This window comes from Harmonia axyridis, chromosome 4, assembly GCF_914767665.1.
Source record: "Harmonia axyridis chromosome 4, icHarAxyr1.1, whole genome shotgun sequence".
NCBI lineage: Eukaryota > Metazoa > Arthropoda > Insecta > Coleoptera > Coccinellidae > Harmonia > Harmonia axyridis.
Window position 1 is genome coordinate 10,621,949 of NC_059504.1, and position 16,454 is coordinate 10,638,402.

Below are 16,454 nucleotides of genomic sequence, written 5' to 3' on the forward strand. Positions count from 1 at the left end.
ATAATTTCTGAATTAATGGACTAATTGTCGAACTGCAAGCATTTTCGTGATTTTCATAATCATATCAATTGAAACAATGGTATAAATTTCCCATGAAGGAACTTTGAATTTTTCGGAAAAAAATGTTTTTCTCTTGAAGATGAATTTTTTAGAATTTTTTGATAATCCTGCTGATCCCACATTCTTCTGCATTTCCCCTCATTTTCTCCTACCGCCTTCAAGATCCCGGCGCCTATTTTCCGTCAGTTGTGCCCCAGCTCCTACGCTAAGTACCCAAGGAGGAGGCATCGCCGAGAGTACAATAAACTCCTGTTTACTGGACCTTGAAGCCATAACCTGTCCTACCAGTATAAAACTCTCTCGGCCGTTCTCGATTTTTAAAATCCAGAATTCTCTCTGTTCGTGCGATCGTGGACCTTTTCTGGTCAATCTCTGTATACGAAACGAGAAAATTTGAGGTCCGAGAATATTGAAATCGATGCTGTGGGTCCATTTTGCCAATGGCGTTTTAATGAGGAATTGAATCTAAGAGGAATAGTTTTTAAATTCGCTTGAAATTTTTTCAGAATAGTAGTAGGTTTGATTATCACAAAGGAACTGCTGTTTTGGTGACGAGGTTTCTCGAGCTGATTCTATATCAATTTGATGTCCTGAACTCAAAATGGTATTCATTTTTTACCTAGGAGCTCAAATTTTCAAGATGAACAATTTTAGAGAAATATAAGTTACATCATATTAACTCAAATCCGTAAGTGTAGTAAACAAAAGTAGATACGAAATTTTTATTTTAGTTATACAAAATACAATATAATATCGTACTTACAAACAAAGAAAACTCATTGAAGAAATCAAATAGTCAGTCAACACTTCGAAAGCTTCTTTTACGCGACATTCTTGAATGTTTTTTCAAACAGTCCCTTTTTGAACTCCAGCAGTAATCTGCCATACTATGCATGGCCCATCTTCCTTGGTAGCGGTCCTCCATAACTTTAATATTTTGGTGAAATCTTTCACCTTGTTCCTCACTCATGTTTCCTAAATTTTCTGGAAAACGGTCTAAGTGGCTGTGTGAATAGTGTACTTTAATACTCATATTGCACCCTAAGGATTTAAAACTATTAAGCATCTTGCTAACCATTTCATCATAGTTTTGAGCTTTATGTTTGCCTAGAAAATTTTCTACAACTGCAACAAATGATGTCCAAACTTCTCGTTCAACTTGATTCATTGAATTTATGAAGGCAGGATCCTTGACTAATTGTCTTATTTGTGGCCCCTCAAATATCCCCGTTTTTTTTTCTCTGTGCTCAAATGATGCATTTTATGACATTCTTTTTCCCAATGTCCATGTTTTCTCTCTGAGGCCAATCTTTGTCAATTGCATTTTCGTTCCTAAGCGTGTAGTTTCTTTCAGCGAATTTCTACAGTTTCCACAAAGAGAAATGCGAATTATTTTGAGAGTCTGATCAAGTTCATGGACCCTAAAGAACCTAACCTAAATAAAGGTAATTACAAAATCTCGGGCTATTTGAAACAACATTGAATTCTAACCTCATATATGATTCTATAGTTAGAATGAAATGAATATATGTAATCTTCATAAAAAAATTCTATTAAATAATAATAATTTCATTACTTAAAAAATGATTTTCACAAAAGAAAACGGTTGAATCACTAATGAAAAGTAACGTTTATACAGGGTGTTTCACCGCGGTGGCCTATTAGACGTTTATGGAAAACTAATCATAATTTTGTGCTGAAAATTCGCATATTGGGGATTGAGACAATGATCTTTCTCCCTTAAATATTTTAAAACCTCTACAATACAACTTCCAATTATAATTATAAGCTACTATTTTCCCATTTCAAATGTCACACTCAGAATATTATCGCATGATTAGATTTTTGGATGAGAATTTCAGCAATATGCCTTAACTTGGGTAGTATCAAATCAAAAATCGATAAAAGATGATATTTCAGCAGAAAATCAGTTGATCAAAGTAATTTCTTCTTATCAATTATGAACTGTTATATTTCTTTTATTCTATGCCAAATATAACCATTTGTCAATAGCGTTTGTTCGGCAACTAAAAAAACTCAATCGAGTTATGTATGTCCATTCAATAAATTTGCGATTCATCAGTTATATTAGGCAATAACGACAAAATAAATAGTTGACTCTATTGAACTCCATAATTACCGATGAAATGTTGAAATCTGTGTTGAATTAGCCATCAAATCAGCACCCTCAATTGACGTTAACGTGCAGTTACATGCCTTAATCGTATGTCAAGTCTGTAATTGAGGATTTTTTATCATCGAATGTGGTAATAATCCAAATTTGCTAGAGTTGGCATCTTTGTCGCTGCTTTTTACGGTAATAATAAATTATTCTATCGCGAACTGCTTTAAGAACATTATTAGTGACAGGCAGAGACTTTTTTGGTCATCAATGTGGACGCGTGTTCAGATTATTCCAGTTGCTTTTGGATTTATAAAATCACACATCGATAGTTAATCATTAGTCTTATGAAATTTTCGTTTTTTCATAGTGGAAATTTATTCGCCAATTATTTTCATCCTGGAATGGAATCATAGGTTAGAGTTCTCAGCGGTTCCTGCTTGATACACCTACGCCGTCGCAGCGGAGCGTATTGGCTCTGCCAGTTAACTATCACCATTTTAATTTTCATTTTGTTCACGCTGAATTATCATAAGCACAAGAAAAACAAACGAGATCGTCCATGATTCGAGTGAGAATTTGATCGTATACTTGAAGAAGTGAAAAATTACACTAGAGAAAGTTATACACTGTGTCCGTAAAGTATGGAACAAATTCATTTTTAGCTAAACAGACCATTTTAAGGAATAATCCTAACACAAGTCGATTTTTGATTTTAATGTACCGTATTTTAAAATACGGTAAATTAAAATAAAAAATCGACGTGCTTCAGGATTATTTCTGAAAATGGTCTGTTTAGCTAAAAATTAATTAATTCCATACTTTACGGGTTTTAGTGAATAAGAACGACAAATTTTAGGGGTGATTCTGCACGAAAAATAAAATGACAGTTTGCTGTATAACTTTTGGCCGTAAATGCTTCTTTTTCGGGGTTTTCGGGGTGTTAAAGTCTACTATTCATTAGGTGCTCTAAGTTTTCTGGGAGGCAAAAATGGTACGCTAATGAGATATTCCAAATTAAAGATAATTTTTGAATTGCTTGTTTAATTTGTGAAAACAAATCTCTCATGCATTTTTTTCTGGCTTTTTTCATGCGAAAAAATAAAACTTTTTTAACTTTAATAACTTCAATCATTTATTGAACAAATTTAAAATACGCGTTAAATTTTTTTTGCATAAAATTGTTGCCCCATACAAAAAAAGGCATAAAATATTTTTGTCACAAATTGAACAAAGAATTCAATAGTGATTTTTAACCTGAAATATCTCAGTGGCGTACCACTTTTTTTTTTCAAGAATTCTCAATTGCATGTCAATACAAATACCTTTTGAAACTGTCAGTTTTTCATGAGGAATCCCCTTGAGGTTTGTCGCACTTACTCACATCACCCTGTATGGAGATTCCTCGTTACCTAGTCTCATTTTATTTTCTCCATTTCGACCTACCATCAGCACAGGAAAGAGAGATGCACATTTTCGTACGTTACACAACATCGATCTTGCAATATCATTTATGCTTGCTTTTTTTTTACTTGCACCACAATTCATTCATGTTTTTGTTTCATCCACAGCCATACAACACAACAAGTCCGTTTTGCACCATCCATTTTTCAGTGTGTAAGTGTCTTGTGTTAAAAACCACGCAGTGAGCCTGTAAGTGTCGTGTATTTAGTGTTTTTTTCTTGTTGTTTGGATCATTGTGAAAATTCGGTCGAACATAGATCCTTGTAGGGGACAAACGCTCGATCAGGGTGATATGGTGGCCAATCAGACTGTAGACCATCAGGAGAATGCCGAAATGTATTGTGCCCCTCCACAACATGCCTACGGCGAATATTATGACAGTCAATTCTTTATGCATAACCCCACTTGTATCCATCGAGAATTTGGTGAGATTTTTTTTCGAACATATGGTGGTGGTATGCGAAACAGTATGTTTTATTTACTCTATTAGAGCTTGGAATTTTAACACTTTTTTTTGATTTGGGGGTAGGTTATACAGGGTGATTCATCGGGATGGCCTATTAGGAGTTCGTAGAAAACTAATCACACTTTTGTGCTGAAAATTTGAGACAATGATCTTTCTGCCTAAAATATTTTCAGATCTCTACAACTTCCTTTTTTCAATGGCACACCGAGTATATTATTACATCATTAGATAGCTTTTTTGCGGACAATTTCAGCTTTATGCCATACCTTGGGTGAAAATTTAACGGTTCATGAGATAATGGGATTCTTAAGAAAAAAATGTTGGCGACGAGAACTCACATAGTATACCTAGTATTATAAATCTGTTCGTGGTTTGGTCGAAAAATGTACAGGGTGTTTATCATAAGGTCATGAACTTGGACAACTAAAATTCATCAAAATCAAGATTTTCCTATCAGAACCTATATTTTTCATTATCTCAGTCAATTCTACGTACCTAAAATGAATATTTGAAGAGTTATCGAGGAAGAACTTTAAATGAGGATAAACCGCAATTTCTAAAAACACAAACTCAGAAAGAAACTAAAATTCGATGTTTTGATAACTAAATTTGCTATTTCAAGAATTGTAATGAATTATTCATAATTGAAAATTGTATTGTTTTGTGGATTTCTCAACAATTTCAACGAAAAATTAGTTATAATTCATGAAATGTAAAATTTAGTTATCTGAACATCGAATTTCAGTTTCTTTCTGTTTTTTTTCCGGAAGTCACACTACTCTACACAGTGTGGAATTGCAGTTTTTCCTCATTTGAAGTTCTTCCTCGATAAGTCTTGACTCTTGAGGTTTTCATTTTAGGTATAGGGTTTGCTTAAGTAACCTTCACTATTTTTGTACGTAGAATCGTCTGAGATAGTGAAAAAATAATGGTTCTAATTTGAAAATATTGAGTTTTGATGAATTTGATTCGTCCAAGTTCATGATCTTCTTATAAACACTCTGTACATTTTTTATCCAAACTGCAAACAGTCACATAATACTACGTATTTGCAGAATCGAAAATGAGAAAGGTTTTTACGAAAAAAATTTTTGCTGCAGAAATATTAAAAAAATGTGAGTCCCCGTCGACATCATTTTTTCATAAGAATCCCATTAACTTGAGTTTTTACCCAAGGTATGGCATATTGCTGAAATTGTCATCAAAAAGAGCTATCTAATGATGCAATAATATACTGGGTGTGTCATTTGAAATGAGGAAGAAGTAGTATGTTTCTGGTATAACCGGAAGTTATAGAGATCTGAAAATATTTTAGGGAGAAAGATGATTGTCTCAAACCCCAACATGCAAATTTTCAGCACAAAATTATAGATTTCAATAAACGTCTAATAGGCCATCGCGGTGAATCACCCTGTATAAGGAACATGAAAAAATTACAGAAAAACTGTAATGACTACTAACAACATTGTTATATATTATGGATATATGCCTGAGAGACTATTTATTTACTGACAAAAGTTACTGAATCAATGAAAATATAAATAAAATACTTATAACTTTCATTTGAAAAATAATTGTTGAAAAATTCAAAATTCAATTCTTTCAAAGATTGATATTTATTTCTGAATAATTCATATATGTAGTTCAAAAAAATTCGCCAAATTTGAAAATCAATCAAATTGAACAGCTTTATAGATTTTGGCAATACTTGAATGCTACATTTTCCAATTTATTCATGAAATAAAAAAAAATATTTTTGTGGTCCAGGTAGATATACGGATTAGATGGATCTAACCGATATGAAGATTTAACACATTCGTATTTTGGGACGTATTTGGGATATTATGGAATATTGCTAATTTTCTATCTTGTCCAAGGTAGAAAGCGAATATTAATTTTCCTAAAGCAAAGGTATTGAAAAGTTGGTGCAACATTGTAATACATGAGAACTCTTGTGACTATGTTGACGAATAAAGTCGAATTTTTGTGAAATCATGTGTTTTTACTGTTTAGACCCGTTTATTGAGTGAAGAGTTATCAAAGTAGATTTGCGAGCTTATCATTTCAAATAAAATGTAATAAATTACGGTTGAGGAAATAATAAACTTATATCATATGTGAATGCAAGCCGATTTGTTGAAGATTTTCAGTTATATTATTTTCAGTTGTAACTGTATAATGCTCGAATTCGCATTTGCCAAATCCGACTAAATCTAGATGCTCAATTTTTGTCACTCCGCTTATACTAACTGTTTATCATAAATGACCTTGTTTAAGGAAGTAATTAATGAAAACGACTTCCGGAAAGATTCACGCTTCAGCATCTACTTGAAGTGGGCGGTGGTTCTTATCATAAAACTATAATCGTTCAATGATTTTCTTCCATTATTTTCACTGATGGATCTTTGAAATTGATCATAAAAAAATAACAGTTATTTTTTTTTTCAAAAGGGTTAAAAATTATCAAACTCAAAAATATAAATATTCAGACAAGTATCCAATCTTCCAGAATAGGTACATTGATATTACCAACGAATTAAAATATTATTCAATCGTTTTCACATTCACTTCGATAGAAGGCGATATTGGCTGCAAATATCATTAGTATAAAAATAAACTCATTAGTTTGATTCTGCATAAAATTATTATATCATTTCAAGGTTGTCTAGGGATAGCGATTAATAAAAATGTATGGTTCCATAGTAACTGGGGAAGCTTTTATAGAGACTTATGCTAATGAAAATGGGTAACAGGTGTCTCCGATTTGCAGATAACAAATTTTTTTTGTGATATATGCACCATTATGGAAATTCCTGCGTAATTTCTGCATATTTAGATGAGGATGATGTCAGAGGAATTTGTTTAAGACGGGCATGCTCTACACGAAAATGTCACGTTTCTGATAAGTTCTTGTTGAATTTACGTACCGATTTGGTAATTATGACAGATGGATACATCTTTTGTTTGAAATGAACCTGAACTGAATTGTATTGATAAGAGTGCAAGTTTCAAAGATTCAATAAATAGTTCATTGTGTATCTGCTAGTAGAAGCGATACTTTCTCGGACGACGTTCAGGAATGTGCTATTACCATGAAGCAAACATTCTAATTTTTCTGGAATCGTAATCTAGACTATCGTAAAATAGGAATATTTTAAATGAATATCGAGTTTCATTTACAATCTCATTGCATATTGAATCGTTTTCTTGACCATCTATAATAATAGATTGGGAAAGGAAATCTTCAATCCCAGTTCTTGAAAAGAATACCATCAAATGGAACCCAGATGGTTCCAAAATAACGACGTTTTGTGTGTGCTCATAAAGTAACGCGTAACATTCTTTATTAGTTAAATTAACAATATTATCAAAAATACTTATTATCTAGCGGCAATTGGTTTGAATGTAACACCATGTAGTTTGTTACATTTTTAGATTGATAAAATATTTTAATTTAGATTCAATTTCGATTAATAAAAATGTATAAAAATAACAAATAATTTCTTTCATATTCTGTCTGCTAGACCACAAGTACTGAACATGTTTGGAAACAGCTCATTTTTATTAATCTAAAAATGTAACAAACTACAGGGTGTTACATTCAAACCAATTTTCGATAATATTGTTAATTTAACTAATAAAGAATGTTACGCGTTACTTTATGAGCACACACAAAACTAATGTATTTTTGTCCACCCTGTACCAATTGGAATCAACATGTGATACATTTTTGGAATCAGCCCAGCTAGAGTAATCGGAAAATTGAGACAAAATGGGGGTGTTCCATTTGAAAAAAATAACGGTGACGTCATTACTCGAAAGTAATTCACCCTGTATATTAGATTATTATTTTAAAATACGGTAATTTAAAATAAAAAATCGACGTGTTTCAGGATTTTTTCTTGATTTGGTCTGTTTAGCTAAAAATGAATTTGTTTCATATTTTACGGACACAGTGAATGTACTTATACACTAGTATCATAATAAACTTATATATTATATAAATATTATGTTATTATAAATTAATAGGATTATAAAAGAAGAGGACAGGTTATAATTTAAAATATCATAATAGACCAGTAATATAATATTTCGTTCCATTCGGCAGTATGTAATGTATTCCAATGGGACCTGCATTTAATTTCAATTCACTTCTGACCCAGATTATGTTCAATTGTTTCGAAACCTTGTGATTCGCTGAATTAACCCTATTCATGTTATCGCCAATTCTAAATTTACGCACTTTCAGTTTGCACAGGAAACGCTCCGAATCGTTCACAGATGAAGTTTCCTGTGATTACTTCGACGTTTCGACGATTTTTCTTCTGCGTTTTATGGCTACAGGATCTTCTTCCAAAAATATCCAATCAGTTTGATTAGAAATTATCAAACTTTACTGTCTAACAAGCATAAGTAAATCATTCAATTATGATCCAGATAAAAGCTGCGACTTAATTATTGAAGTGGATCTGTTAGATTCGGTATTTTTGGGAAGATAACAAACAAAAATAATTAATCTAAAACATTTCGAAAGCGAGTCTTGATTGTAATTGTTCAAAATACTTCGATCATTCAAAATATAGATAAGAGGGAGTATAGATGCAGTCACTTTATCGAAAATATAATTAATGATCAAATCAATTTAAATTGATTCAGAGAAGAGATAGCCTTGCCGAATGATTTACCAACAATTTTATTTTTCTGGTGCTTTTAGATCACAATTTATCAGCCGTACCTACTTTCTGTGAATTACAAAAGATGAAAATATTTTCAGAAGAGTTATATGTTATCATTATTAAAGAAAAAAATAACCGTAATTTTTGTTTTGGATCATTTTCTCAAATGATCACCAATAATATTGAATTTGCAGACATCAAAAATACTGAAACATTCATTGAAAACGTTTGGCCTATTGGCATAGTTCAAAGAGAAATGAAGATATTATATATTCTAGGCTTGACTTTTATGAAATGTACTCTATAAATATTGGTTGGTCTACGGAAAATATATGACAAAATAATCGTGAAGATGAAGATAGGGTATCAACAAAACACTTAAAGAATTATAATTGTAGAGGCGCCTCAATGTGTCGAGTAAGGTGCATCATGTGATAACAATAAAGATTTAAGAGTGAAAAGTCATGTTTTTATTGGTGTTGCAAGAGAATAATCAATCACTTCAGTTTACACTATTAGATATTCGAAAGATCCAGTGTAGCACAAGGGAATTCTTAAGCTTTCTTTGTGCTGTTTTTATATTTCCTGTTAGTGAAGTACAAAGAAAAAAAAAATTTGAGCATAGGCCTGCAAATGCTTCGTTTTCGAGATAAAAGGTTTGAAAATTTTATTTTTCAAAGTTTTTTCTCATAGCATCTGCATTTCACAAGATATTTAACGAAAATTTGGCATATATATTCCAATTATCAGTTCACTTAACGTGATGACAATTTGGTTTTTCGCAGTGCATCAGTTGAAGAATATCTTCTTTCGGCCATAACTTCAGAACGCCTGAAACTATCGCTTTGCGACCTGCAGGTTTTTTCATGCAAATTTGATGGAATTTCTGTTTTTGTTAAGAAAATCCTATTATTACATTTAAAATTTCGGAGTAAAATGAACATAACAATGCACTTCTGACTTAGCGCCCCCTATCGAAAGCAGCAAAAACATCATGAGTATATTTTGTCCCCAATCAACAAGATATTATCTCTCAGACGAGATGTAATTTGCTCGAAAATGTTGAGCCAAACTGAAGTCACAGGCATTCCAATCAGTCAGATTTCTCCCTTTCACCTCCCCTTATTTGATGTCGTAAAATCGAAAGTGACAATTCGAAAAGATAGAGAATTTTTCAAGGATTACAGCGATGATATTTTTTCTTCAACTTCATATGAAACATTTTCGAGTAAAATTAATTTTTCTACTCGACGATAGCTATTATGCCTCCTAGCGGTAGAGGTATGAAGTTCAAAATGATTTCCTGAGTGTTTTCTTGTACACTTTAGTGGTAAAATTTTTTACCGCAAGTCTCTACGATCCTGAGATATAGCCGCTTATCTCGTTTATTTGCCCACCCTGTACATTGATTCAGTGATTACATAAAAATACGGATATATTTCCAATTGTTAGTATTTCTACATAAAATTTATTCACTGAAATTACGAATCTCCTAGTAACGTGGGAAATATGTGTAGTCCGTTTAAGGAAAATTTCTAGGTACTTAATAGATTAAATATTTTCTAAAAAAGGAAACGAGGATAACGCAATTAATATTGCCAATTCAGTATTTCTCAGAATCTGCTAGATTTTTATTATGTATTTCAAGAATGAGCAACTATCGTCAAGACTACCACTACTTTTGGAACGTACCATCCTGACCAGAAGGAACATACCAATTTCACAATCGTCGGTCCGCCTATAACCTGTCAATCACAATCACATATCCAAGGCAACAATTTATTGCGTCCGTTTCCGGTGGATTGTACAGTGATGTATAATTAAAAAGAATAATAAAAGAAAACGGTGTAAGACAGCTTTTTAACTCCCGAAAGGTATAGAATAATTATTTTTAAAACAAGTGCAAAAGTGTTTATTGCACGCGACATGAAATTACAATTGAATCGAGTGCAATAAATTAACATTTTCAAGAAATTCCTTGTTATTATGCAAAAACAAACGAAATATCAATAATTCATTGCATTATTTAGTAATTTCGTAAACCAGTATACAATAAATATGATATGAACAATTATTTACAATTTAATGCACTCTCGAAGAAGATGAACTGAATTAGTTTGAAACTTTTTGTTCGTCGTGATAACAAAAATATCTATCAAAATCAAGAGAGATGAACGCAGTAAAAAATTTAATGCACAGAAATGACACATGGCAGCAATTAAAATTTTTAATGCACTAGACTAAAAGATGAATGCAATAAAATTTTTGAATGGCGTTAGAGTGCAATTAAAAATGTATTGCACCATTTGGGAATCCAGAATGTTAAACCACTCGAATCTGATCACAACTCGTTCAAGAGTTAATTCTAATTGATACCGAACGTGTTGCCGAAAATAATCCAATAATCTTCTTCTGGTGAAAATGAATTGCCGGCTCTGCTATGCCATGCTGATGGTTTTCGCCATGGGTGAACGCACTGGGAGCCGGTGAACGGAAGCCCAACGACCTTGGCTCGGTCAACCAGCCGTTGACTTTCGGTTGATGTGGAACAATGGAGTTAGATTGATAATATTTCAATAGCCCTCGTACACTCGGTGAATAATCAATTGCGGGAGATAGAACGTTGATTTCACTGTAGACTAGCTTTGATTTCTACTCAAATAGGTTGTTTTCTACGTTTATAGTGCAATAAAATGTTTAGTGCACTCATGTGTCATTCTACTTCTTCTTGGACAAAATTCAAATGAAGAGCTTGAATTGAAAAAGGAAACATTTAGAAATATCGATATTTAATGCACGAATTGCACTTTCACTTTAAACAAGGTGAAAAAAGATTAAGTTTATTAGTTCCTAAAGTTGAATTTCTATTTTTCAAATGCTAATCTATAGTGTTAACTGATAATTGAATTGAGCTACATCAACAAAACAGTTTTTCAAGAACATAAAGAAAACATAATTACTACGTGCATATAATTTTATTGCACTCGACGTTCAATAATCTATTTTTGCACTTTTTTAATAAGTAAGGATAAAAATATCCACAGCGTTTTTTGGGGAGATTCTTATCAATAATATAAATAATAACAAACTGTGTTAGTCAACTGATAGTGTCACCTTTGAGATCGGTTGGACAAGTCTAACTTTTTTATGCTTTCATATAGAATATTATCGCATCCGGAAGTAGGTACCTTGTGAGATTCCCAGACAATGACGAATATTTATTAGGAGCAACAAGAAACTTCGTTGCACCGCATGTTTTTGCAGGATAAAACAACAATACCTGATAGTTTCCCATGCTCTGGAGTTCGTTAGAACTTCAAGTGCAAATTATATTTCAAACAACTGACTGCAACGTACGTAAGATATGTTTTTATTTTTATTTTAAATTTTGTGTAGAGATAATAAAAGATATTCAATAAATCATCGGAACTGAGTACAATAATAAAAAAACTTCATATAACTCTTTCTTCTTCTCTTCTTCTTTACATGTGAGAGCTAAACAACAAGATTATATTTATTTTATTGATATGATTATCTTTTTTTCTAATCACCATCAAAATCAATTGATATAAGTTTAACCAATAAATTTAACTGCTTGTTAGTATTAGTATATACATATTATATATCTCCTCATGTATAATCCAAATTCAATCATTTTATATTGTTGAATCTAGACATTTAGTAATCATAGAAATACCAGAAAATTGCTTTTTGATATCTAACATTTTATTTGTCGATTCCATTGTGCAGAACACTTATCGGAAACACAAATTTGTTAAACTGAACATTGCGATAATTGTTATCGACGACTTGATATTAATTATACTGGGTGTTTGTTCGAATATGGCGTCATAATCTTGCAGTTCATATGCTCCAACGCACAACGGACTTTTCAATTCATTTTCTGTAGAAAGATCTGTCTTTTCTTTCGAGATAGGTTTCAACATCGACAATCTCTTCTTCATTAGAGAAAAAATTCTTTGTTAGGAGGTCTTTGTTTCTCTAAATAGGCCATCTATTTTAATAACCATTTTCAATAAACATTTATTTCACCACCGTTTATTCATTTATTGAACCAAGAAACATTCATGTTTATTTCATAAAGTTGTTTGTGAATTTTCAATCTGAAATATCCAATTTCCAGATAATACTGTGTGAAATTTAATTATCATTCATTCTCATAATATGAATTTCCTATGTCGAATTGAAGGGAATTAACTGCATTTAATATTAATTTCTTATAAATGTCAACTCACTTATGCAATAGGAATTGTTTATGTTTATGTTTTGATTTACTATTCGAATAAAAAATTGTTGTTAATTGCTAGATTTATTACATAAAATTAGGCACAAAAATTGATTGCCATACCTCATTAATATTTTGACACAAGATTATCTATAGATTTTAAAGTATGTGAAAACCAAGAAATCAAAAAATATATCGGAAATCAAGTTATAAGTATTGAATTGTAAATTGTACAAGGCTTCTTATATAGCATAATTGTAGGACGTGTGAAAATTATAGATAGGATGCTGCCATCCATAATTCCAATACATATAACTTGTAAATTAATAAACGCACCTACAACTTTCTTCTTTATTGCTAGAAGAATGATAAATTCCTCGCTCGTCTTGAGTTTTCATCTAAACAGAGCTCTCTGCTCAGTTACACCACAATATTGATTCGTTTGTAAGTTTGGAACTCTTCGAATAACTGAAAGTTCAAGAACTTTTTCAACGCGATCTGAAATTGAATTAATCTGAACTGACTAGACGAATTTGTAGCGTCAAAACGAAAATTCCCTCGTGATTGAAAACTTCAGATAAATTGAGAACGACGTAGTTTTATTATCGAAATTTTTTCAGCATTCGAGTTTGTATTCTCTAGAGCAAAGTGGAGCTGATAGATAATGAAGTTGTTTCGGAAAAATCGGTGAATTTCGTAGACGAAAATATTTGTACCGCTTATTGGAAAAGGCAGAGATGACTGTTGACGTAAGAATATGAACTAGATTACCAAATTATTGAATGGAAGACTACTAAAATCATTTCAAATAGACACAAAGGAGAATGAGTAGAAAACAAGAATGTAAAACAAACTTATTCTGTAATTTTCTATTTTTATGTCGAGATTAGACTGAAAGAATTAGATTAGTTTGATTCCCTGATGAGGAATTCGAGGTCAAAATCAGTCCTGCTCGTTTTTCCGAACGATCATGGCAATAAATTGTAAATTTCAGTATAATTGTAAATTTCATCGGAATAAAAAGTTCGATGAAGCATTGTAAATTTCAATAAAAAATGTAAATTTCAATAAAAAATTTAAATTTCAATAAAAATTGCAAATTTCAATGAGATATTCATTTTATTCGAAATAGACAAATTTGGAATCAAGAATGTACATAATTACAAATGTTATAAGGAAAAAAATATCCTTCCAAGTATACATTTATCATTTCATATTCTTCTTCATTTTCTGAAAAAGTGATAAATAACCTTGTTTCGAGAGTATCAGGTAATTCTAGATTATGGTATGCAGGTTAACTGAGTGACGAAATTTCGTGAAAAAATTTCTCCTCTTCGCGACAGTGCTGAAGATACTAGTACGGAATTTTCGAGGGGTGTCGAAATCATGAAAATGAAACAAATTTTCAAAAAAATTGTGAATTTCAATAAAAAATTGTAAATATCAATAAAAATTGTGAAATTCAAGAAAGATTGTAAATTTCGATAAGATTGCAAATTTCAACAAAGATCGTAAATTTCAATAGAGATTGTATATTTCAATAAAGTTTCAGTATAATAAAGTAATAAAGTAAATTTCAATAATAAGAAATGTAAATTTCAATAAAAATCTTTTTCAATCGATTTATTGATGTATTTAATATTCTTCTTCATTTCCCCAACAAAAAAAAAATGGTTTTGAAAAAGGTATAAAAGCCATTGTGCTCAGAGTATTATGAAATTTTTTGTTTTCTTGGAATTTCCCTGGTTAGGTTAACTGGGTAACGAAATTTCGTGTAAAAATTCTTCAATACGAAGGGGAATGTCAAGGAGCTCCTGACATAACAACAGTGCTTTCCTCGTTTTTCTTATGTCTAAATTGACGTGAACTATACGATGTGCTCGTTCAGTGAAATATTAATTGCCCCATATATTCTTTTGAGCCAAATTCGACGATCTATCAGAGTATGATAGCGCTGTACACAGAAGGTGGTTGCTATGCGTGCATTTACCGAATATTATATAACATTCCGATAGGTATAATAATGTTAAGTGTGATATTTCCATAGAAATTCCTGTTTCATACATCTTGCATAAGGACATGCCGAGATAACTAAGTGAATGTAGCTTCCAAATAAGATTAAAAACGTAAATATTCAATGAGCATATCTCTCAGCTATTTGCAAATGTCTTGGACATGTCACTGGCCGATATAAGTGAATGCAACGTTATCTATATCCATTCCGCAAATTCCTTGTACGCCTAGAACATGTCGACCAGCTGAATGAGATCTTCTATTGAGTACAAAGTGCGCTTGAAGTTGGCGTCTACACTCTTTAACCCAGTCGTGAACAATGAATCATCGTTTTAATAATCATGAGTGTGGTTGCAAGATTCATTTGACTCATTTCTAATTTGTAAGTTTAAGATGCCTTCATTTAGTGGTTGTTTGAAGGCTTCGACTGTGCCCACAGTTCAACTTTCCATGTTTTATGTTATGTTTGTCGTTTTGGTCGATTGAATTTTAAAAACAGGATATCTCTGCGTTGACAGAGACGTATGGAATTATAAAATGTGCCATAATTCGAGGTTTTGATATACATGAGTCGGTTATAGAGTTTCACGTTGAGCAAGGTCATCATTGTGGTTTTAAGATTGGGAGTTTGTAGTACTTAGATTTGATTGTCATGGTCGTTTAACTGTGTGGTATAGTTATTTTGGTTCAGGTCATTAACAATAAAGATTCTTAGGAAATAATTGAGATTCGTTTATTTTTCGTTGTTTTACGTATTGGAATATCAAGAAAAATGGGAATTTTTTGATATTTCGTATGAGCATACAAACCGTAAATACAATTACCCAATAATCTTTCAAAATGACATGTCATGAAAACGAAAAAGCTTGTGATACTTTTGACACTATGTCATTTATCACTGATTCGGAACAATTCTCTGAACAATTTTATTGAGGAAACGAAAAATCATTTTTTCCTACAACTGCTATGAAAAGTAGCGTATTCTTCATAGCTTACTCAATTTCAAAACTATGTATTGCTCATACTGTGAGAAATATTATTCCACACGGCACTTTGCCCACACCTCGCTTGGTAGTCCAATGAAATTGGTCTTTTGAGAAGTCATTTCTATGGAAACGCAAGAAATGAGCAGATACTGTCAACGAAGGCCATTTTGAATTGAATAAGGAATATTATTATTATTATTATAAGTTTATTGAGCAAAATTAAAACATTTTACAGAGTACACTTTCTTATACCAAACATATTTGAGTACAATTCAATCTAAATATGGATACAAAGGTAAATCAATAAACTATTCTTTACTTGAAATATTGAAATTTGTGCAGTTGTAGGAAAAGTATGGTGTGCAACATTTGAAGAAAGTCCTTTTCTCACTCGTGTGTTTACGGCACTCGCCTTTCAGGC

The 16,454-nt window shown here is 31.7% G+C and overlaps 1 protein-coding gene across 4 annotated transcripts in view; it reads left to right on the plus strand.

Moving 5' to 3' along the window:
• LOC123678983 (fibronectin type-III domain-containing protein 3a) overlaps nucleotides 1-16,454 on the plus strand; it is an 86,149-nt gene that overhangs the window by 32,339 nt on the left and 37,356 nt on the right. The window contains exon 2 of one of the 4 annotated variants that reach the window (XM_045616285.1): nucleotides 3,754-4,071. The exons of 2 other annotated variants lie outside the window; for them this stretch is intronic. In XM_045616285.1, the coding sequence (XP_045472241.1) occupies nucleotides 3,939-4,071 (133 nt within the window). In that variant the 5' untranslated portion in view covers nucleotides 3,754-3,938. Of the gene's footprint in view, nucleotides 1-3,753; nucleotides 4,114-16,454 lie in introns of all 4 variants that reach the window. One more of the 4 variants, XM_045616284.1, reaches the window with a different exon arrangement.